Source organism: Psittacula echo (genome assembly GCF_963264785.1).
Source record: "Psittacula echo genome assembly, chromosome: 6".
NCBI lineage: Eukaryota > Metazoa > Chordata > Aves > Psittaciformes > Psittacidae > Psittacula > Psittacula echo.
In genome coordinates, this window is record NC_137743.1 from 29,001,355 (window position 1) to 29,026,478 (window position 25,124).

Sequence of the window (25,124 nt, forward strand, 5' to 3'; positions counted from 1 at the left end):
ATTAACACATCTTAGAACTGAGGTTTGCAGGCATATTTTAGTGTTTTGGTTTAAATCTGTTGTATTAAAACTTATTTTTTAGCTAGGTAATTTTGCTTATACTGTTACCTTTGTTTCCCTATCTGAGTACAGAAACTAATTAAATTTTCTTTCATTTAAGTCCAGGCCTAAGGCATACTCTGGTAGAAACAATAAGTGTCTGGGGTTCTTATGTAGAAAAAGAGCCTATACAACACATAGCTTTTAAATAGCTTAACAAATCTAATACCTGATGGGACTGTGACCATGCATGGAATGTGTCAACCCATACAGGGAGCACAAGATATATAAAGCTGACTGTAAATGGAAGCTCTTTCCTATCTTAACTATGTGGTACTATCATCAATCACCAAAATCTTTTTTTTCTGTATGATCTCAATTTTCTTTCATACCCAGTTTGCTCAGTGATACTGTAATTTTCAGTATTTATAGCTTTACAGTTGTGGGTTTTTTGTTGTTGTCTGTTAGGGTATTGTAACAGTGACACCAGAGATTAATAAAACAGGTATAACCAGGTTACTTCTCATATGAACTCTTCTCTCATATGAAGTCTTCTCTCAGGAAAGTTATGAAAATCATATAATTTAATTTATTTGTAATGTGACTTGACAATAATTTGGAAAAGAGATGACAATATAGTACAATAGGAGTCTTCTCTAATTTTTTCTGCTGTATTTGAACTATCCCTTGTTCCAGCTTTTTGCAGAGACCAGTTTAGGAATAAATGTGAACTTTATGTTGTGCAAAGGAGTGTGTGTATATAAATATATGTGTGTTTGTGTATATATTTTCTTTTTTATATATATTGTAAATACATATTTGCATTATAATATTTATATATAAGTTATTCATTACTGTGATGCTGTGGCACATGATATTTTGCACTAGCATTTATTACCAATCCTCACATTTCAATATATATATACACACACACATATATACATAAAATTATCTTTTTTACAAGTTTTTTGCACACAACCTCGTTAGTGCAGAGTTCAGGTGTACAAGAACTTTGAAGTTTTGAAATTAGACCCTGACCGGGCTTCTGAAATGGTTAGAAACAACATAGTTGGGGTAGATATTTACTTCCCCACTTCTGCTTTAAGCTAGACAGTCTGTCAGTTATTTTGTAAGTCAGGGATGAATTTCTGGTGTCATTTTTTCCAATTTTCTCTTTTCATGATTGGAATTAAAAAGCCTTCTACTCTTGTGTTGTTTTCTATTATTTGAACTCAACAACTTTCTACTTTTTGATACATGAAAATAATTGGATGATGATTGGATAAATAAAGCATCTGAAAACAGAGCGGAGCTGAGTGAATAACAGATGAAGATTACCCTGTTAGTGTAATAAGACTGAAATAATATTTTTTCATCTGGGTAGGTTTCTGAGCTAATATAATCTTTTTAGCCTTTTTCTCAGGGAAAAGAAATCTTGATGTGCAGAATGAAACTGAAATAGTGACATGGAAAAATGCAGTTGCTCTTTGCACCTTTTTGGTAGCAGAAGCAAGAAGAAAATTGGGGAATAACAGAAACTAACATCTTTTGGTGCTGAAGCAATTCTTAGCGCCAATGGTGTACAACAGGAGACTCCTATATGCTGTGAGACCAAAATCTAGTATGATGATGATAAAACATTGTAAAAACAGCAAAAAGCCACCAGTACTGTTGGGTTCATATTTTACTGAGAGATGGAGTGGCTGCAGCATTTGTCTCTCAGAGTAGAAGCTTAGTAAATGCAGTGAATTGTCTTGAATCTCTTGTCCCTGCTTCTCTAGAGAAATGAATTAAGAATCTGTAGAGGAATAATGCAATTTATTTGTTTATTTATTTATTAATCCCACCTCCCCACCCCACCCCCCAAAAAAGTAGCTTAATTCTAGCCTGTATTGAAAATCAGATAAAATAAGGTTTAGGCTGTTAATCATATGCAGAGATATTTCATAGAATCCAGTAGGTTGGAAATGACCTTTAAGATCATAAAGTGCAACCATTACCCCAGGACTGCAGAGACCACTACTAAACCATGTCACTGAGGACCTCATCTGCACAGTTTTTGAATGCTTCAGTAACGGCGACTGCACCACTGCCCTGGGCAGCCTGTTCCGATGCCTGACCACCCTCTCTGTGAAGAAATTGTTACTAATATCCAATCTAAACCTCCCCTGATGCAGGTTGGGGCCGTTACCTCTTGTCCTATTGCTTGTTACTTGGGAGAAGAGACCGACCATCACCTCACTACAACCTCCTTTCAGGTAGCTATAAAGAGTAATAAGGTCCTCCCTGTGCCTTCTCCAGACTAAACAACCCCAGTTCCCTCGGCCATTCCTCCTAAGACTTGTGCTCTAGACCCTTCACCAGCTGTGTTGCCCTTCTTTGAACCTGCCTCAGCAACTCAGTAGCTCTTGTATTGAGGTAGTAGCCTGTATATCAGTGGCAATTTAGTCTGAAAATAGTGTTTATTAACCGTAATATATTAGACCTGAAAAGTTCAGCAATATGAAGATAAGAGATATCCTGCCCTGAATGATAATGTCAAGCTTGGTAAATGCCAGAAATACAGATGGAAAGGCAAATCTGTGGAAACGGAGAGCACACCAGGCAGGGCAAGGTAGGAGAGAGAGCGAGCAGCCAGGAGAACACCAATGGAAGAGACCTACAGAGAGGCAAAAATTGCCTCTTATGTTGGTTTGTTGGTTTTCTTTATTTTAAAAAGACAAATAATATAGAATTAAAATTCTGGATTAAGATACTACTTTCTTCCTTTGGATCTCCGGAGTAAAATTAGTATCTCTGTCTCCCTCTAATACAGAAGTCAGTTATAGAGCTTTATTCAGATGCTAGAGTTTGATACATTGAAAGTGTAAGTACATGAAAATAGTATGTATAATTCTCACAATATATAAATTGGGGATTTTGTTTGGTGGTTTGTTTGGAGGTATTTTGACAGAACTTTCTTGCCTGGTGAGGTGCCTACATACCCATAGACGCTGCAGAAGAACGGTTGTGCTTTTTTCTGATATTAGTGAATTTTATTTGCACTTAGGATTGCTATAGAGTAGGTATATCTCAGTGGTATAAGTGAACTTACTTGCTACTGAAATGCAGCTCTTTCTGGGGATGTAGCTTAGCTCTGCAAGTACCCTGGAATAGTTTAGGATAAGTTTGAGAATAACTTACTGTAGTGAGATAAGTAGAATGAAAATGCCAAACTGCACAAGGATACCTTGGTTTGTCCAAAGTACACTGGGTTGGAGAGTAACCATAAAGGATTCATGTACTGTGTTGTCTAGAAAACTGTATCAGAGCATTATTTAGACAGTGCTTTTTATTTATGTAAAACTCTTTCATTTTGTTTTATTGGGGGCCCCCAGTTTAACAAGCATTTAAAAGGTCTGATGATGCCTTCGTGATGTCCCTCTGAAGTACATCGTGAACAGATAGTAATGAAATCTATCCTCACTATGTGAACTTTAAGAAAGAATAAAAAAGAAACCGGTTGCATATATTTAAGAGTGGATGTTACTTCTGTCCCAGCTCAGAGAGCGTTTCCTTCAGATGATATGTAATAGCTTTTTCTTTTCCTGTATATTTATATAAATCTTGTTTGAAAATGTAATTTCTAATCCGCTGAGAATCAGTAGCATTTATTCCTTTTTATTGCAATCTAGCTTGTTAATTTGATAAAGAGTCTGTCAGCATTTCTTTTGCATATTTTATTCCTTTGTGTGCTTTAAAAAACTCCTGTTACACTGTATATTATTCAGCCATTTGTGGCTTGAAGCACTGCCTAAATGCCAGCTTATGTTTCCCCATTTTCAGGCCGTAGCTTTTTATGTCTGACAACTCGAGACTTGCAGCAATAACATCAAGTTCCTGCTATGCTTAGAAAAACACCACCCATTTAAAAATATCATCTGCCACCATTTTATTGCACAATGGATAGATCTGCTTGGGGGGGGTTGCAGTATTTTGTTTGACTCGCTGGTTTTTATACATGAAGTTTTTTGTACATGAAGTTTTTATATTCCAAAATGCTTTTGCCTTTCATGGCTAATCACTTTTTGGAAAAGTCAAAGTGGAATGTTTCTGGCTGACTTCTATGCCTTCAGAAAGTCCTTTCTGTATGTGCTCATTGTACTAATATTTAGCCAAGGTTTGCAGAGACTTAACTGCTTGGAAGTACTATCTCTTTTCTGTCACCAGTCTGATCTGTTAAATCCCAATGAGTGTGAAAAATGAGAAAGATCTTTGTTCGCTTGGCTGTTGCAACAGCATGTTGAGAATGACCAGATTGCTGGAGAAGACGATTCTGTTGGAAACCTCAACAGCTCAGCCTCCTCATCTGTAGGCACATCAAGCTCATCTGAGTGTGTAAATAAAAATAAATAATGCAGTGAAAAAATATGCAGAGTATTTTGCTGAAGTGCTTCAATTTTGGATCTGCTATAACTAATTTAAATCTTCTGTAGAGATTTATGCAGGCAAGGGGTCAGGTTTATAATATTTGTAATTTAAAGCTTTCCTGCTACTACATCTTTTATACTTTATATTCTATCATGATACCTTTTTTTTCTGCAGAGAAAGTCCCTTTTATCCTCCCTTCCTTTCCTCCTTTGAAGAGAACATTTGCTTCTCCATTTATCTGAGGTAGTGAGACCAGAGTAGCTCTGGATTCTTTAAAAGAGTCTAATTGGGCTTCTTTTAGTATATGGAGTATCCTTTTTTTTGCAGAGCACTTTCATTTCTTTGTGCAGTTGCTCTATAACCAGCAGTCCGTATCTTACATGCTTGCTTAATTAAAAAAACAAAGAGGCAAGCAATTATCCAAATGGCTGTGGTCTCTATTCCAGGCTGATTCACGGAGGGCAGCTGTTGAATGGCTTGGCGGGGCCAACTGTGATGAACGCAGCGCCGTTTCTTTCCACAACGTGGTTTTCTCCGGATGAACGTGCCACAGCAACTGCTATTGCGTCGCTGCTCAATTACCTGGGTGCCGCTGGCGCGTTTCTAGTGGGACCTCTTGTGGTGCCATCTCCTAATGGAACATCTCACCTTCCACTGGCATCGCAGAGCAACGCGGAGCACATCAAGGACCGCATTGAGGCTGTGCTGTATGCAGGTGTGGTTTAGAAATCAAAATAAAATTTAAAAAAACTATAAAACATTTAAATACTGTTGTATGTGGTTGGGACTTGTGAAGCACTACCCTCTAGTGGTTGGTCTGCACAGAAAGCACTGACTGACTGATGGGAAATAACAGAGTGGTAAAATGTACCATCAGAAGTTTTAATTGTTTTTTCCCTCTTGTGTAGGAAAGATGTTAAAATAGCTTTTTTATTGACTGATTCCAGAAGAAATATTTCAGTTATCTTTATTGGCTGCTCTTAGGAGAAATGTTTTCTAGGAAATGTCTTCTTTCCCTGAGCTTCCAAACAGGTTTTTGCTGCTTGAATTTTCATTAAAAATGTGTCCATGACAGGACGGGTTTTTTTTTTCTTTTGTTGCTGTAAGGATGGAAACCCATAGTCTTTCAGCATTATATTCTTTCCTGCATTAAATCAGCCTTAATTTAAGACTTGCATATACTTTTCAAATGTGCATTTAAATACCATTTAAATGTGCATTGCAATTAAAACTCAGTAGATTTTGGTTTTAACTGAAAACTTATAGTTGTTATGTGATGAGCAACTTCAATGAAGTGGTAACAGTTTAGTGGAAAAAAAGCACTGATATAAAATTCACCTGATGTAACTTAGATTACATAAATCCTTGCTCTTTTTCACACATTGGCTTCTGTGGTTCTTTGTGTCACTTACAAAAATTAGCAGCAAAGCTTTAAGGAAGCATTGTTGCTTAAGTGGCTTAAGTGTCTATGATCTGATTCTTACTGGATATAAATTGGTATAGCATTAAGAGCAGCTGAACTTTGCCATGGCATGGCAGTTGCATGTTTCTTTGGGGTTTTCCCCCCTTAGAATTGAAGCTTCTGAACTGCAGCCAGGAGTTAGCCCTAAGTGTTCCAGAAGTCTTAAAGTGTATGTACTGTGTAGCTGATATGAAGGTTTATGGGATTGAGTTAGCTGTTTGTGATCATGATTGTGATCCTGGACATTATTCTTATGGAAATTCCTGCTGGGTGTGAGCCACTTTAATGCTCATTTTAAAGAATGTGTGAGAAGTTGGATCACTATTTCAGCACGTATGTTTGAGTAACCTACTTTTTACTGGACTCAAATGTCTTGGAACAACAAGGAAATTTGGGATTGCTTAGGCCTTTTTCAGAGGTAAATGTGTTAGACTCCAAAAATCTCATGACAGATGAAACAACCAATGTGAAAGAAGGACAAATTAAGACAAGTCGGCCTTTTCCTGAGGAGCTAAGCGGAGAAAAAATGTAGAGATTAGACACATGCATTAGCTCTCCGTCTCCAGATTTTTCATGGAGAGGGAATAACTTGTCTACTTACAGGAAGTACAGTTTTGTGCCTCAGACCACTGTTTTGAGTCTGATAGCACTAGAAATGTTGCTTTCAGCAGCCCATTAGATTGGCTTTTCTCTTCTGAGAGGTTTTCTTAAGCATTTTCTTCAGAAACAGAGATAGATCTTGCTTGCCACTAAGGTTCAGAGGTGTTTCTTGCCTGTCCCATGTCTTAGCATGGCTCTTTCTGAGCAGTTAGGATTTGGGAACATCCGGTAGACATACTGGGATTTTTGGTCCCAACATAAGATGATCCTACGGCAGGTCTTCAGCTTCCTATGGGGCATCAGTAGTTCTTAGTATTTGAAAATGCTTTGAACAGAGCTGCTGTTGTGGTTGTGTTGTATGGGGTATGTCTTTTCAGGAGCTACACCACTTTTAGCTGTTCAGGCAGTGAAAAAGAGCTGGTTCATGAATGTTACTACAGTGAATTGTGGTGATGGTAGCAAAATATCCAGCTGATTTAAAATTTATGGGAACTGATGAAGAGAAGGTTGCTTTGAATCCCTCGTGGGATTTTTCCTGTCTTCCTGGAGAGCTGAAGGAGCAAAGTCCCTGCTGTTTGCCTCCCCTATGCTCTATACCAGGTAGGCTCCAGAAGTGGAAGGAAGGCTGGCTTTTAATGGGTGACTGCCTCATGCCAGTTGTACAGCTCTGTTCACCTGTGTTGCAAAAAATACCTGGTAGATGTGATAAGGTGCTGTTTGTCCTCTTAAACAGCTGGGCAGAAAGCAAAGCTCAAATTGACTTCACAGATACTGGTAGATGTGTTACAGAATATAGGAGAACAGGGAACTGGACCCAAGTGTCCCTTTTCCCCATATTCTCAGTAAGTGTGGTCAGGCTTGGTATGACTTCTCCTTTTAGATGCTATGGAAAAGCCAGGATGCTCACAGGATGAACACTCTGCATTCGTAACAGAATAGTGTTTGTGAAGGAGCTTGTTGCTTTTGTGTGAAGTAGTGTTAGATAAGCAGCCTCCAAAAGTTAGGTGATGACTTTTGAAAGACAGTAATGATGTGAATTGTTAACTTGGGATCACTAGCATGCCAAGAGTGTGCAGATTTTCCAGTAACATAACCTCAAACTTGATTATGAAGCAGTTGCTTATAAACCCGTTCTGAAATTGCTCTGTTAACTCCAGTCTCTTCTGTGTTTTAATAAATTGCTGTTCCTTTATCTCAAACATGGACTAGGAGCTCAGCTGAATTACCACAGTCTCTTTCTGTGTTTCCTGTGTTGTTGCGCATTCTGGTTCCCAGCTGAAATAGTACAGATGGAGAAAATCAAGATTGAATTGTGTTACCTGGATCGCATAAGGAAGCTTGAATTATTCTCATCTGCAGCCACAGCTTTTAGCCATGTGCTTCCCTAAATATCGGTGTAAAATATTATTTGTATAAAAAAAATTCATGTGCGTGTTCTTGAGTGCCCTTGTTCCCTCTCTACCTTTCAGGACAAGATGGGGAAGAGGGTTTCTTGGTTTGTGTAGGTTTTTGTGTTACAAGTAGCCTGTGTGAAGGAAAAGGACCTTGTATGAAGGAGGCTTGTGTCTCTGTAAAAGTGGTGTTTTCTTCTGTTTGTGGCTTCAGGGTGCCTACTTCCTAGGCTAAGATGTCTCTCCACTTTGACAGTCATGGGTTACTGTAGTGCTGTACCTACCTTTTGTGAAGCATTTCAGATTCACTCCTTAACAAGAACTATACGCAGCTGTGTTTTGGCACACTAACTTATGCTGATTTACCCAACTCTAAGTGCTTTGCTGCATCCATTGCACTGTTCAGAAGCCGATAGCTCCTGTCAAAGAGCTCGGGGTTTTTTTTGTGATTCCAGCTCCCTTGGACTCAGTATTGACCTATTCTTGCCTTTTCTTTTTTGCTTATTTCTGCCCCCTACTTTCAGTTTAAAACTTGTCTTGGGACTGTGTTTTTCTTTATCTAGTCTGGTAAATGATGATGGAGATAAAGGTGTGGGTTTCCTAATGAGGAAGGAATGCAACATGGAAGAAATTGTATGCGTTTGAAAGTACCTGTACTTTTGATAGGAATGCAAGTGTGATGCACAAAGCTAACATGGCACTAGAGACTTTTATTCTTCAACAGAGGGAGCTGCTTTAGTTTCCAAAGTGAATTCTGCACTTCTCTTTTGTGCGTGAGGGCAGTGCTTGCGAGGCAAATTTGTTAGCCTAGAAAGTACCAACACTGGGAAATATTAAAAGAGTTGCAAGAAGGTACTACAAGGACTGCATGCTGAATTTAATAATAATAATAAAATATTTAAGTGTTACTATACTGCTCCTACTGCAGCAATTTGGCAGGAATCTTGAAGTAACGCATAGAATAGGCCCCAGTTGGGCACCTGTTATATAAAATATTACTGTAATTTTAAAAAATTATCAGTGTGGTTTGCATTCTTTAGAAAAAACCCTAGCCTTTCCCTTTATGGCATTGCAATATAATGAAGTTAAATAATAAGCACATTGGACAAAGTTTATGGGTATGTGTAGTCACATCCTTGATGGCTATCAAGGCCTATCAGTTATAGACTGATGGTCTGCAGTCTATAATCTTCCTGTAGTAGTTGATTAAAGTGTGTGTATGCATGTGTACATATGTATAACTATGCGTAGACCTAGATGCAGGAGAAGGAGATAAACAGCTTTTGGCAAGCCTTGCTTTCCTGTCTAATATCATCCTGTAGTGACAAAGCATCTCACCCCTTTCTTGTAACTGGGATGATCACTTATGGCCAGTTCTTCATTCACTGCTCATGGTCTCAAAAACAATGTACACAAAGATAGAAATTAATCTATTTTCTGGAGAAGAGAGGACATAGTGAGAAGGTCTAGTTAAAGTGCCCTTGACCCTCAGAACATGCAATTAGACCATAGCAGAAAAAGAGATGCTGCATAATTAAAAATGAATCCTGTAGTATTTGATTGTGAAGAATGGCATTGTCACATTCCCTGTATGGCTTCAAAAGAAATTTAGTGTAGACTTTTTTTCCACATACCAAATAGAAGCATTCGTTTCCCTTCCCCATCTCCAGCTGATGCATTTAGACTTCAAGTGTTATTTACTTTTAAGTTTCCTGAATTTATTTTCTTCTGTTTTAGCAGAAAAGCTGGCAAAGTGCCATGTTCATATTGATTTATTAAAAAAGAGAAGAAAAAAGAAAATTGCAGTTGAGTATCCAGCTCTGATGGAATTTATTTGTGGTGTCAGTGAACACATCTTTGTTATAAGATCACAGGTTCTTTTAAGATAACACACTTGAGCTATACATTTTTTCTCTCCAGCAGCAAAGAATCTTGTTTTCAAAGGGGATAGGAGAAATACTGGGAACGAGGACTGTGGGGAACATGATATACATTGTAAAAAGGCCTGTAAAACAAATTAATTAGACTGACTGTAGGTAGAGTTGTTTTTCCAAAAGATGACTGATGACAAGGCTTGCTGAGTATTTTCTGTGAAGTGCTCAGCACTTTGCAAGTTCAGATCCAAACTTCTGCTATGAAATTTTTCAGAGATCTAGAATACCTGCTGCTGAACAAGTGAATCATCTGCAAACAGCTGTATTCTTTCATTTTACTCCCTATTACCCATGCTCTATCTATTCTTGAGCCACGACTGCTCCTACACTTTTATCTTAATAAATCTTTTGCCATATAATACTGTTTGTGTCTGAGATGCTGCCTTGCTTGACCTTTCGTTTGTCATCATCATCCTGTGCACAAAGTAATTACCATTCCACACCCTGGGGCTTCCCTATTCCCATCTGTTTAAAGTCATCTAGCACGCTGTTACCTGCACTGCGTAACTTCCATTGTGTGGAAGCGTGGCCAAATCTTCATAATGCAGTTCTCTCTAAAGAGAAAAAGTAAAAGCTTTCTTTCTGCTTCACTGAATTCCCCATGTGTGAGACTGGTTCTCTGCAGCTCCTGTCACTTGAATGGACTGCCAATTTTTCTCCATCTCATTGATTTCCCATCTCAATTTGAAATCTTGCTTGGGGAGGGAAAAAGAAATTCTCCTTCAAGTTATGGAGTTCTGTTGTCAGGAGCAGTAAAGCACTTGTGGTGGGATTTATGTATCAGAGGCTGGCTGATAACAGTGCTGATACCAAAACAGGTCTTTAGATGCTAACATCTGTTCTTGGTTTTGTTTTTCTTTGCCGTCTTGTTTAGAATTTGGAATGGTTTCCCTGATATTTTCCGCTGCGTTGGCTTACTTCCCCTCTCGCCCTCCATTCCCTCCCAGTGTGGCTGCAGCAAGTCAGCGTCTCAGCTACAGGAGAAGTTTCTGCAGACTCTTAAGGTAGGTCCTCACTGAGTTTCCACTTCAAAGCAGATCAGCACCTAAATAAATAAAAACAAGTGTGCTTTAATCATTGAGCAAACAAGTTGGTTTATAGTGGTTTTAAACAAAATAAAATTAAATATTAATGCTAAGACATAAAAGGATAATAACTGCTAAAAAGCAGACATTAAATTTTAAATCATTGGCTATATCTCAAGCCTACATGCCACAGTTCTTCTGCACCAGCACTGCGTTAGGCATCCTGTTAGCACAGCTTTTCTTATGCAATGCTTCCGTTGTATCTGGTTATACAAGATTAACAGTGTGCATACTGCTAAGGTGAGGTAACAGTTAACAACACTGGGCATAACTAATTGATAAGCTACTTTCTTCTGTGCTTATTATATTGGAATGATTTTAGGGTTTGCTTGTCATTCAGAGGAGTATTCAGCTGCTGTCATTCAGCCGTGGGAGCAATCAATGAACTATCTGAAACCATTATATGATCTTTTAAATCTCATTACTAGTATGTTAAAATATGAAGTGGGAATAGGAGAAGTCTATCTAGATGTGTTTCTGAACAGGTTCCAAGGTGAGTTAGTTTCCTTGAAATTTTGTTTGGTTTTGTTTTTAAAAAAGGTTGTAAAGAAAGTGACATCTCCAGCTTTGCAACTTCTAGTGAGGCTCTTGGTAAGACACAGTCCCACTTCACCCCAGTGTTTGTATAATATGTTGTGTAGTGGGAATCTGATCTCAGATGAACAAGTAAAGCAACTGTAATATTAATGCTGAATAATTGTGAAGGCCTGTGCCCTGTACATGATACTGCACAGATGCATTTCCTGGGGCAAAGAAGAACCACTCCCATGGTACAGAGTATGGCTGACTTCACTGGGGAGCTTCAAACTCTTGCTGTAATTGTTTCTTGGGTGATTTAATGCTGGGAGCTGAGTATATGTACAAAGGGTTTCTTGAAACTTAATAAATGTGGCGCTTTAAGCGTTTAGCCTACAGCTATTATGGCTGTACTTGCTAAAACTGTATTTAGAGCTAGCAAAACCATCTAATTCCTTCTTGTAATTTTTTTTTTCTTTTGGGTTTTTTTGGAGGCTTTTATTTCAGTCTGGGGGAGTAAATAGTTGACAAGACGTTTAATCCTGTGTGTTCACATAGTTTATAGTGTCTCCAAGAACCAAGAGGGCTTTTAAAGTGCGGTCAGGTAGATCATTATATCTCCCTTCCTTCTGGTCTTTATGCGTTCTTCCATGCTACCTCTTATGAAAGGCATTTCTTCATTCTTCTGTACATGAAACAATCAACAGTTCATCATTAAACCCACATATCTTGGGGAATCTTTCAGGAACAATCTATCAAGCAAGGGGGGTTTTACAAAAGAAAATGCTTTCTGCTGTGCTCCAAGAGAAATCCATCACCTGATTCGTTAACATTTTAAGCTCTGTTGCCTGCTTAATCTAGGCTTCATAGTTCTTGGCACAGAGAACCTTTCTTTTGACTTAATGTTGTAGACTGAAGCTAATCAGCTGATGAGTACCAAGAAATCATGATTTCCCCTTATTGAAGACTTATTCTCTGGTATAAAACTGTGTGAGGCATTAAGAATGTGTGTGAGCTAGTGGGCTGACCCAACTGTGCACCAAAAACCACTCATGATTATTGAGATGTTCGTAATTTCACTCTTCTCTTCCCCCCAGGCTGCAGTTTTATTACTTCAAAATAAAGCTGCGTAGCATAACTTTACCATTGAAGTCACTGACCTTTTTCTTTGAATGCTGAAGGGATCCATCACATCCTTGCAACTCCCAAACTCCTTCATGCCTTCAGGTCCTTGAGCAGTCATCTTCAGGAGCTGCTTTTTGCTGAGTTGTATTTATACATATCTTCTTAGGGTCAGCCATCCCCTATAGGCCATTTTTGGGGGACTTGCTTAGGAACTTGGTGGTTCTTCCTGATTTGGAGGATTCCAGCTTCTGACAGATTAGAATGATTAGCTGATCTCTGGTTATCTCCTGATACCAAGTCTCTCAGGCTGCAGTGGGAGTTGACAGGTTAATCATAGTTTGGGAGCTAGATCTAACTCTTGTAACAGTCTGTCACACACTGTGACAAGCGTAGCTTGAATTTCCGTTACAAAAAGTACAGTGCCCTTTCTGAGTTTCTTGGGTGAAACAAATAAGGCTTTTTTTCTTTTTTTCCCCTGTTTCAGAATATGCCACAAATTTCCATGGAGAAAACTTAATATAAGCAAAAAAAAGTTGACAAGTCTTAAAATCTGCATCAAGTAAACATGTAGTGATTTTTGCTTTGAAGTAATTAGATGTTTTTAGCCAGTTACGTGCCTTTTGTGTTTTAAAAGGGACTGTGTAGGCAATTTTGAAATTTCGTAACAGAGTTCTTGTGCATCATTATTTCTTTAATGCAACTTTCATATGACATCACCATACAGTCATGGAAGCTGTTCAGAATGTGCATGGTGTTAATAGGCACTGTCAAAGTTATTCTGAAAATGGTGACTGACTTTGATGGGGCTCCCTCCTGGACCAGCCTGTTGCACAGATTCTAGTGGCATTAAGTAGGTTTCTGAAAAAAACACCAGAAGAAAAAGCCAATTCGTATTTCCAGCAGAATGGTTTAACAGAGAGAGGCTAACGGTGATATCCTGTCATAAGGGCTGATATGATGGAAAACAGTGTGGTTTCACCAACTGATGGTGTGACAGACAGCATATTTTTCTGTTTTCAGTGGAGCAATTGCAAAATTGCAAAACAAATGCAAGTGACTGGCACCATGAAAAGCAGAACTGCTGCTTAAGATGTATGTTTCAAATAGCTTTAGCACTTACTGTAGCCAGCATTTAGCTATTGCTGGACAAGAGGGACAGAATGACATCTAGTGATTGGTGCCGCTTTGTCACTGCCATGCACCCTTTCTCCTGATGACCTTCCTTATTCTGGAAACAAGGCACGGTGCAGCCTCTGTCAGTGGAGGATGTCATTATGCAGAGCTGGTTTTCTAGTATTGGTACTAGGGGTTGGACATGGCACAGAGCAGCTATCCCACATGCCAGTCTGTCTTGTTGCTAGAGTTACAAAAGACAGATACGCCACTGGAGATCTCAGTCAAGTAACTGACAAAGTACTCACCCCCTCAAAAGTAGCTGTTTAATGAAGATGAGGTTCAGGTAGCCAAAGATTTGGAATACTGAGCAAGTATTTTGGAAGAGTGAATTCAGACTTTTTACTTCTTTGCAGTCTATGACATGGCTATATAATGTCTATGCTAAATGGGCACTTTCCTTTTATTTTATTCTACAGATGTTGAATTAGCTTTTACATGGGTAGTATTAAATAGCATCAGAAACCTGCTTTAAGTGATGACAAATGATACAAGGTAGACTAGGATAAGAGTATGGCATTCTTAAGAGAGAGAAAAAACATTGTCAGGAAGACAGCAAACATTTTAGAATTCAGAGAAGTGCAAGCAATATGTAGAAGAGCTGAAAGCTTGGGTGTTGCTTTTCTTTGCATTAAAAAGTAAATCTGACGCAAATTATATTGAAAGAGGAGGATATGTTCATGTGATAGAAATGTGTTATTCAAAAAGAGGATGTGTGAAAAAGAACAGTGAGAAAAAATGCTGGCTGGTGTGCTGTGCATGGATCTTTTAGGAGAGTAAAACCATGTAAGCTGCAAGCCTCTGAATGTTTTGAAGAATCTTAAAACTCTTTCTCTCCCTCTTGGCTTTCATAACTGTGTGCTATCAAATTGCTGATGCATGCCAAGGACCTGGTGCTGATCAAGATCAATTTTATGTAAATTGTTTGTGAAATGGGGGAAGCACATTTTACGGTTACACAGATATTCCATGGGATAACCTTGGAATCACCATAAAATCTCTTCACTTTAAGATATCACTGTTGCAGAGTTCAAAGTATGTTTTCTGGTTTTATTCCCAAATCAAAAGATTTTTTGAGGAAAAGTTGGATGTCTCTTAGCAAAGATTTCACATTTGATTTTGGTTGCAGTGGGTGGGAGAAATTGATGGTGGTATTTGTCTGCCAGCTCCTGTTTACGATGTGTATGATGAAGATGATCATAGAATCCACTAGGTTGGAAATGACCTTTAAGATCATCAAGCCAAACCATTACCCCAGGACTGCCAAGTCCACCACTAAATCATATCACTGAGGGCCTCATTTATACTGTTTTTGAACACTTCCAGGGATGGTGATTCCACCTCTTCCCTGAGCAGCCTGTTCCAATGCCTCAGCCCCCTCTCTGAAGAAATTTTTCCCAATATCCAGTCTAAACCTCCCCTGGCACAGCTTGAGGGCGTTACCTCTTGTCCTGTCACTTGTTACTTGGGAGAAGAGACTGACCCCCACCTCACTACAACCTCCTTTCAGGTAGTTGTAGAGTGATAAGGTCATCGTCCCCATCCAGCCTCCCCCGCCCTGCCCGAAGCCTTCTCTTCTCCAGACTAAACAACCTCAGTTCCCTCAGCTGTTCCTCATAAGACTTACTCTCCAGACCCTTCACCAGCTTTGTTGCCCTTTTCTCAACCCGCTCCATCACCTCAATGTCTCTTTTGTAGTGAGTGGCCCAGAACTGAATGCAGTACTCGAGGTCTGGCCTCACCAGTGCCGAGTAAATGATGACAGAGCTTTGACTGCTTCATCTTCCACTGAATACTAAAGGCTGAATAATTTTAATTGGGAGGAAAAAGCAAACATGCTGACTATTTAGAGCAGAATATTATACCTCTGTTTTCTGACAGTTCAAACTGTCAAATTTTTCCACTCTTGCAACTGTACCCGTTTTGGTTTCCAGAGCTTTCCCTGCTTTTCACCAAAATAAAGAGAATTAAAACAGATTAAAAAGAAGAAAAAGCACAGCTCAAAAAGCATGATTCTCTGATTTTATTCTTGAAGTATGTTTTTTGTCATTCAAATTAGTACTTACTATTCCTAACATACACTTAGGCTAAGTAGGTTGCCCATGCTGATGCTTGGAAGAATTGCATGTAGAAATGAGAAATGCATGAGCCCAGCATGTTACAAAAACCTTTGAACTATGTGGAGAGACTGACTTTTTTTATTGTCACCGTGTAAAGGCAGTAACATCTCAGCCATTGGAATTTCTGTGACAAGGCCAGATACCTTTCTTGATTTTTGTGGCTCACTTCTCATGCAGACCTCTGCTGGTTTTTGTGATGGGCAGAATATAGATTCTAGGGTGTCATTTACTCTAGCAGCTAATCTTGGTGAAATTTCTAATATAAGCTGCAGCTAATTGCGTATGTTTTGTCTTCACAGCAATTTCCGATTCTTGATGATTGCTTTAGCCTATGCTATACCTCTGGGTGTTTTCTCTGGCTGGTCTGGTGTTCTGGATTTGATATTAACGCCAGTTCATGTAAGCCAAGTGAGTATCTCCTAACTGATATTCAGCAGCTGTTTTGTAAGCGGCATGTTTTTATTTTGCACTAGCATATAGTTTTATCAGGTTCTTCTGTTTGACCACTTTTCTCCTGAAATCTTAAACAAAATAAACTATAACTTTGGCATCCCAAAGTGTCATGATTCGCCTTGCTGACTCTCCACCAGCGGTGGGTATTTTCAGAATTGTACAAACCTTTGGACAGGAAGGAAGAGTCAGGCAAACAAACAGGAGTATTGTTGGCTGCTCCACCTTTAGTAAAAGAAAATAATGTTTACCAGGTAGAAAAGATGAAGTGGGAAGAAGAGGATTTCTAAGCTTTTGAGGGAGTATTGTAAAAATCCAGAAATCATTACTCAGATTCTGTGAAGAGAGGTCACATTTCAAGCACAGGCTACTTAGTCATACTTTCTTTAAGTGAATTTATTTCCTTTTGAATATGCTTGAAAAAGTCTACTCAGATTGTGCTTGGGCAATGTTGTTAGCAATTCGCAGCTCCTCACACCATTTGTTTTGAAAGTAACATTTTATCATCTTATTTTCTTAGCTTTAACACATTTCTCTGTTTGTTTTGATTTGTTTGTGATTGTTTTTTTTTTCTGTCAGGTAGATGCAGGCTGGATTGGATTTTGGTCTATAGTTGGAGGCTGTGTTGTTGGCATAGCAATGGCAAGGTAGGAATAATTACAGGTCCTTCTCCATTTCTTCAATTGCTATTGTCATTTAGCTTATCCTCTTAATAATGTAACTTGTTCTCTCTCATCTTCCGGAGGCTTGAAATTCAAAATGCATTCTGGGGTTATGATGTGTTTCTTGTACAGCAATAATTTGTATGTTCCATGTTAGTGGTTGCGAGGGGTTGAGAAATCCACATGTGTATACCTCAAAAAGTCATGCTGTTACTCCTGATAAGTGCTTCCTCTGTGCTCCTTTTAAACACAGTTCTTGAGAATTCAGCTGCCTGATATGAGGGAGAACCCATTGTAGTACATTTGGAAGCCATTAGAGAAATGAGCATCAACATCCTTCCATCAACACTTTCGGGCATATTGATTTCTGAAGGGGTATTTGGAATGCAGCACAGGCGACCTACCCAAAATAACAGTACATTCCTCCACAGAGAAATTATTCTGGGTCTGTTTAGGCCAGTTGCTGGATTCTCATATGGCCTAAAAATTCTTTCAGGAGGTACTTGCGCAGTGAGTTTATAAAGCTGATTAATACCAATTACATGTTCCCCTTGCATTGGGATAGCTAAGCATTATTCTAGCTTCTCTCTGTCCACTGTTTAGACTCGGTATCTGCAATGAGCTTAACACAAGCGCAGAGCTGGTCATCATTGCAGTCATTGTGAGTCTGTGGACCCAGAGAGGCATCTTTTAGGACAGAAATTGAAGCATGCTCTTGTTTGTTTGGTTTTTTGTGGGTTTTTTCCCCTACTTGCTGTTCATCATCAGAGTACACAATACATAAAGAAATGTGAGGTTTCTCATCCTGACATTTTGCAGGCTGCCTAGCAACTGCGATGGAGGGAGAGGAAAAAACTCCTGACGTAGGGAAAAGAAACAAGCACTTGCCTCCCATCTGCTCCAGATGCAGGCCAAAGGACTTAAGCTGTTGAAACAAAGTTCGTACTGTGATTTCCTCTATATGAGCTGCTTTTGAGTAGCTATGCTCAGATATGAGTTTTTGTCTGTAAGAGAAGTTGATATTTAAAACCAACTGCTGTAAATGGCACAGATGCTGTAGCAGGTTACATGCTGAAGCAAGTACCTGGCCAGTTTAATCTCTTCCATCATGAGTTAATCTCTGGTATATTTGCAGCATTTCAATAGTAGAGGGGCACCCTTAGCAGCTCACTTAACTTTGTTAGGAGAGAATCTGCTGACTCAATGCCAACCTGCAAATCTCAGTCTTCGTGGTAGATTATTTAATATATTGCCTGGGTTAAGTTTCAGGAAATGCTGATGGTCTTATTTAACTGCTTCAAAACTGACATCAAACCTTTTTGAATACCAGTATTTTGTAGCATTCAGAGCTTTACTTTTAAGTAAATTAAAAAAAACACCAATAGGCTGTCTCCAAATATGCCTTTCTAACTTGGGTGATACGCAGTTCAAACGGGAAGGTTTGCATACAGAAAGGGAGGGAGGAGGTGATTTGTCATTTGTGATGGATGACTCTCCTTCCTAGGCTTATTCAGCATTTATCTGTGTAGGGTTGAATCAATGACGAGCCTGACTGTAATCTGCTGAAAGTTGTAATTAGGAAAATTAAGTAATGATTCTTGTCAAGGCTGACAAGTTGATGTATTTCAGTGTCGGAACTATGATTTGCCAAGCAAGCAGCTCTCTCCCTTAACCACCTCTAAAGAAGCCGTTGCTTTTGGGTTGGGTTGGTTTTTTTTTTCCCTTTTACTTTTTTTCCTGCTAATTTATCGAAAGCAAAAATGGTGCAGCTCAGGAATTTGCTCCTTCCATTTTTGTCAATGCAGATTCTACCATTTAAAGCTGTAACAACCTGAGCCTTGCCCTGGAGCATTGGCTCCTGCACATCACAGTGGGTGTTAAATCATCTATATTTGATGTAATGCCCAGTTTGAAATTTGTTTATCTCATTTTTGAAATGGTGCAAGTTTTCCTCAGCACAGTACATAAATCCCCCTGCTCCCCACCCACTGCTGTCCCAGTTGCTGACAACTTAGATATGTTTGGTTAATTTGTGTGATGCATTTTTATAATTGAAAAGCCTGGGCTATTTTTGGCAGCTTTCAAATGTACCCTTTGCTGGCAGCTTTCAAATGATACTGGTTTGAAGAAAAGCAGTGTCAGAGCGACATTCATGTCCTTGCATTGAAACATAAATCTATTCCTTTTTCTCAGATTTTTTTTTTTTTTTTGCAACATTTTCTCATGTTCATAGGTATTTCTGAGCTTTTGTCCTCCATGGCTCAATTTTTCTTCCTGCTTTTTAATTTGCAGTGTAGTCAAAATGCTGAATTGTGTTAATTCCCTTAGCAAGAGAGAGTGTTGTCAGAAACACAGGTTTGTGATTTTAACTCTACTATCCAGCATAGGACTGGATTTGCTGGCTTGCAGGAGACTTTACCAGCAGTAGTTTTCAGAGGTCTGTGTGGGGGTGAGTGTACACCTTCTCTCCTGGTGTGCCTGCTTTTTTAGCAGCTACAGATGTCCACTTACATGCTAGATGATAAAGAAGGATTTAAACAGAACAGAGGGGTTTGAAAGAAGATATGGGGACAAAGAATAAAAATAATTTCTCTCATTTTTTGATTGAAGAGTTACTAGATTTACAGTCATCTTTATGGTCCTGTAACCAGACAAGAAGCCAAAGTCCCTCAATTACCATGGTCAGGGTAGTTTGCTATGTCAGTTTTTTCCTATTATTCCAGTTGCTGGCTGAATTTGGTAGCTGCATAAACCATTACGTTTCTGTTTGACCCTCCTGGAATCCTGTGATATCTGCGAGCTCCTTGGCGCATACTGCTACCACTGATACCCAAACCAGGATCTTTGTGTCAAAAGGAATTGCAGCTACTCAGTAGAGTACTTGCTCTGTAGTACTTGCTTCATTTAACTGTCTTGAATGGTTTAGTTGCATATCATCATTCCATCCACACATATCCCTGGTGGTAGAATGGAGATAGAGGACGCCCTAAAGATCCCTTTCAGACCTGTTGTATGTAAGCATCCTTCCCTGGAGGCTGATATTTCTCACATGGTGTTTCATTAGATAGAATCATAGAATTGTTAGGGTTGGAAAGGACCAAGTTCCAACCCCCCTGCCATGGGCAGGGACATCTCACACTAAACCAGATGGGATATGTGTAACTGCTCTTCTCTGTAAGGAGAGGAAATAGTGATGTTGTTTGCAGGCAGGCAAAGTGAGGAGTCTCCGTGGAGGAAGCCAAAAGTTTGCACTTTGAGATGCTTGTGAGACTCTTTAAAATAGCTGATTTTGACCTCAGTGATCCTAAAGAATAATTAAAGAAATTGAAAAACCTCTGAGAAGAGGTGATCCTGATTGCTGGATTTGGATTGTCAGAAAAAAACAACAGTAGCAGCTGACCTCTGACTATTGAAGATTAATGCATAAGCTACTTGAATGCTGCAGTCATAAACTTTTAACATGACGTGCAGCTTTGATCTTCTGTTATTGCTTATTGAATTACTTGCTGTTAAATTCAGTGTGGAATTAAATCACCAGGACAATCAAAATAAGAGGAAAGAAGTAGGTTTTTTGGATTTTATTTTTTGATGGCAGTACTTGTACATCTCTTACGGTGTATGTGGCACTAAAATTCTTAGTTCTCAAAATGTCAGTAGCATTATCTCTTTTAACAAGTAAGCCATAAGGTATCTCCCTGTAAAGTGATCTTTGTCAGGGCAAAGAAGGCAGTTAGCTGACAGATGGGCATATTTCATCATGGACCAACCTAGGTGGATTATGCTGCCATTAGCCTAATCAAGGTAGGAGGCTATGAGGGCAGAAGATACTCTTTAGACATGCATTCCTAATCTGTCCAGCTCAAAATCACATCTGAACAGGAGCTTATAGAAAATTACTAGTGGATAAATGACATTGCCTTTTCTAAGAATACATTTTTTTAGTAGCTATATGGAAATTTCTTTTGAAAAGAGCAGTTGCACTGATAATTATGCCATAGGAGAGCTGCTCAAATGCATTCTGTCTCCTTGAAAGAAAAAGGAAAAAATATAAAAAACCCCAATTGTCCCATCAGGTGGTACAAAAGTTGTATTTCCCTCTGTATAACAGCCAGATTGCCCAAGGACTTGTGGGACTGTGTTCCCCCAGACTGTCAGTGGGGAATGTGTAGGAGTGGAGTGGCACCAAACTAGGTTTCTGGAACATTCCAACCCAAAGCAGCCACCGGCAGAGTGACCGCTGCATGGAGTTCCTGTTTTGGCTAAGCCACCCAGAGCTTCATTGCCAATGCATCCACAGGTTCAGAAGCTGTTCCTTGTCACCTTCATTCTAGGGATTCTGGTATTTGGAGTTTTGTCATTTCCCACAGGAATGAATCTTGATACTTAACTATGTCTTGAATGAAATACAGCAGCCTCCTCATATGCTAATTGAGCAGTGTGTCTGCCAAGGGAGACTGGCAAATGCTGGCAAAACAGTGATGTAAGTAGTGGTGTGATGTTGTGTCCAACAAATGCAGAAGAAAAAAAAAATCCTTCCTGTACACCAAGTGTTTTCAGCTGATGTCTTGAGAATTGTCCTGGTTTGGTTGTTATTTTGTGACAACTGAAAAATCCAAGGCTCTTCAGTTTGACAGCTACTATTCTAAAAGAATGCCTTTTTTCAATTTCTGAAAATGAGAAATTATTCTTAAATCGTTTTTATAATCTCCAAAATATTTAATGAGAATACGGTGGATTAGTTGTCAAGCATCACATTTAAATATTAGGAAAATTAGCATTTGTCCTGGTCTGATTTGTGCTTTTATTTTAGATTTGCAGATTTTATCAGGGGCATGCTGAAGTTTATACTGCTGCTGCTTTTATCTGGAGCAACATTAGCATCGACCTGGTTCACTCTCACCTGTCTAACTAGTGTCACTCATCTGCCTTTAACCACAGGTATTGACAATTATTTTAATTCCTATTATTGATAATTAGTATATCAGGCAAATATTTGCAGTTTTACATCACTTTATTATAACTTGGTTTGGTATCTTTAGTTATACAGTAGTTTTACCAAGACTGTTGAAGCTGAAGGATCTTTACCAGCTTTGAATAACTTCAAAAAAAAAGATTAAAAAATAACAAAACCCAGTACTAAAATCCCAGAATTTACATTTAAAATTGATTTTGGGACTGAGTTTTTTTCTGATTTGACTGGTTTGGAATAACAAAGGTGAGAAATCAACCAAGAAAAATCAGATGGATGCAAGTAGTGCTGCGTGTAAGAAACAGTGACATGTCTGGGAATTTAAGGTTTTGAAACTTACATTAATTATTGGAAACATGTGATGCAGTTCAAACCAAGGTGACCCATGGTATTTTCAACCATCTAAATCTATCCCTGAGCTGTGCTCTCCTCCTTTTTGCACCCGCATGAAGGTTCAGGGAACTCTTCCAGCCCAAAATTAACTCAGCTTGTGCCTCAAAAAGATGGAGAAAAGAGCTGTTGGCAGGAGTGGGGGAAAAGCTCAGAGGTCTACGCAAGCTGCCAGCGAGCTGTACCCTTAGTTGAAAATCAGCACTGCTTAGTTCTTAAAAATCTGTCCTTCACCTCACTATCTGCACCAAAGGACTCATCCCCTGTGATTCCAAGACCTTGAACAGAGTAATGCGTTACAGTGAAACTAAGCCATCGAGATTTTAAAAAATTATTTATTCAAGAATCTGTACATCCATTTTAAAGAAATTGCCATCTTTGTTATAGCAAGTTTATGCATTAGGAGAAATTAATTTTTTTCCCCCATTTTAAATAAAGAGTTTGGTGTGGAAGCAGTATATAAAATACTGGTTTTCTCAAATTAACTTTGTGTTTCAGTAAGTGTCCTTGGTGCATCGTATATGTCACAACTGAAAACTAAAGTGGGTACAGCAAATTGAAATACATGATCAAGTCAGGAGAAACACCATCTGGATGGATAGGTCAAATCTGTGATTTATTTTGAAATTTCAACTTAATAAAACCAAACCAAACAACACAAAACTAAAAATGTTATTAAATCAATAAACAAATCAAATTTCATGGTGGCTATTGTCATACCAAATGACTACACTTTTCCATCAAATCTAAAATAAATGCAATAAAAGCTTATTTCTTGTGCTTGCCTGCTTCATCACTACAAGCCTGCAGTAATGTGAATTTTTACAGTAACTCTATCCTCTGAATTGATGCAACAAGCCAAACACATAAATGTCCCTTCAAGTCTATGCATAAGAATGAAGCGGAAAGGTTTCAAGAGGTGAAAGTCATTACGCGTGTACTCACCAATGATCCAAAACGAAACTGATGGAGCACTGCCTCTGATTTTATTTTTATGTAAAGAACTCAGCAATGTGGGTTCTAGAAGACTTCTTATATGTTCACAGCACGTAGGTGCATTATGGTGAGGTTTTTGGAGAAGCGATCCATTGTCAGGACATGAGAGTATGTAAGGTATTTGGGTTTTGATGTAAAGTATCCTAAGCTAGCATCACTTGATAAAATTCTAGGGATTGGGTTGTTCTTTTCATGCAGTTTTAATTTCTTTTAAAATGGATGGTTCCTTAGATTGAGTTGTAAATTATGTTTTATAGTTTTCTGTTTGTACTGTTCTTACATGTCATTGTAAATGATGAACCTTTTTCTGTAAAACTCAAGCTTGTTTTGCATAGAAGTGCCAGCAGTATGGTACATTCCTCAAAAAAATGCGACCTAAAGCATCAGGGCGTGATGTGCAGCCACCAGATCAGATCTCTTTTTTTCTTTTGTGGCATAACATTTAAACTTCAAAGAAACGTGGGCAGGGGTTCATATCAGTGTTTTCTCATTAAAGTTCATATAAAATAGATGTAATGTGCCTATTCAATTTATATCCTTGGCACAGAAAAACAGTGGTGTATTTTTATGAAATATGCTGTTATGGATGAAAACACACAAGCTATTTATATAATTTATAGGACTTCATGCTAGATTGTTCCTCAATGTAATGATGCAATATGATGATGACCTCTGCATCTCACAGTAATTGTGAGAAACGGTACATTTGGATTGATTTGGATAAACTTCTTTTTTTCTTCTTCTTTTAATTGAAAGTTTGAAATGCAAATTACATCAGAATACAGGAGGTCAACTGCAGGCTGTTGACAGCTGCTTGATCCACCATAGGCAGACCTTGCCAGTGGTTTCCCCAGGTCCAAAAAGAACGTTTTCCTTTAGTATGTGGATATTGTGTGGCATACATGCTCATTCCCCTCTTCTGAAAACCCTCTGCCTGTCTCTCACCTGGTCTCCAGAGTAAGCACTCAGGTGGATACATTTGCATAGAAGCAGGCTTTTGAAATGCTAAAAAGAGGAGGAAGTTTGGCCAATTATTTTCCCTAAAGGGAAGGGAAGAAAATCTCTGTAAAGATTTGGTTTTAAAATAGGAACCAACCAATTCCCATCTTTTAATCAGTATTCATTGTAGCAGTTGTAGTAACCAGACTGTTTAAATATTGGTGGAAGAACTGTATTTGAAGAAATAGTCACAGCAAAATGGTTTTTCCTGCACTTGTTTGTATAATATTCTCCTAATTCCTTTTAAGTAGGTACAACATCATTTAAAGATATTTCCTTCAAAATGTAATTATTTAGAATAGAGACCTTTAATGCAGATATTAAAAATCAATGACTGCTTTGTGTTTTCTTTCAGTGGTAGTTCAGCATTGTTTGTATTGTGTAATGTAATGCCAGTACTGCTCTGCATTATCATAATATGCTCCATTTTTCTCCTGCCGCAGAGCAAGACAAGTTCTCTGTCATTTGCTGACTTCTTAATGTATCTCCAAAAGACTTTTTAAAAAAGTGTATTTGGAGTCGTGTATGAACTAGAACTGCCAGTGTGGGGGTAAAAAGGAAGCGCAATGATGATATAGTTCCATCATAGCTACTCTATCAACTGTCTACCTCTCATCAGCTAATCACAGCTCTTAAAAACCCTTGATTCTGGAATTAGTTTATATTTTAAGCAAGCTTGAATTTTCTTTTAAGAAATCTCAATTTTAATGTATATTATTTGCATTTTTCAGCAAGTTTCAAAGACAATTTTATGTACACTTTGAGCATTAAAATAGTTTTCTCCATTGAAATCCCAATGCAGC

At 38.5% G+C, this 25,124-nt stretch overlaps 1 protein-coding gene across 3 annotated transcripts in view; it reads left to right on the plus strand.

The window, feature by feature from the left end:
- Nucleotides 1-25,124, plus strand: part of SLC49A4 (solute carrier family 49 member 4) — a 68,964-nt gene that overhangs the window by 26,015 nt on the left and 17,825 nt on the right. For all 3 annotated transcript variants that reach the window (XR_013957184.1, XR_013957185.1, XM_080620768.1), the window contains exons 3-7: nucleotides 4,896-5,164; nucleotides 10,711-10,840; nucleotides 16,155-16,263; nucleotides 16,885-16,952; nucleotides 21,778-21,905. Coding sequence is in view for 1 of the 3 variants with exons in the window: in XM_080620768.1 (XP_080476894.1) it covers nucleotides 4,896-5,164; nucleotides 10,711-10,840; nucleotides 16,155-16,263; nucleotides 16,885-16,952; nucleotides 21,778-21,905 (704 nt within the window). In the remaining 2 variants the exon portion in view is untranslated. The remainder of the gene's footprint in view (nucleotides 1-4,895; nucleotides 5,165-10,710; nucleotides 10,841-16,154; nucleotides 16,264-16,884; nucleotides 16,953-21,777; nucleotides 21,906-25,124) is intronic.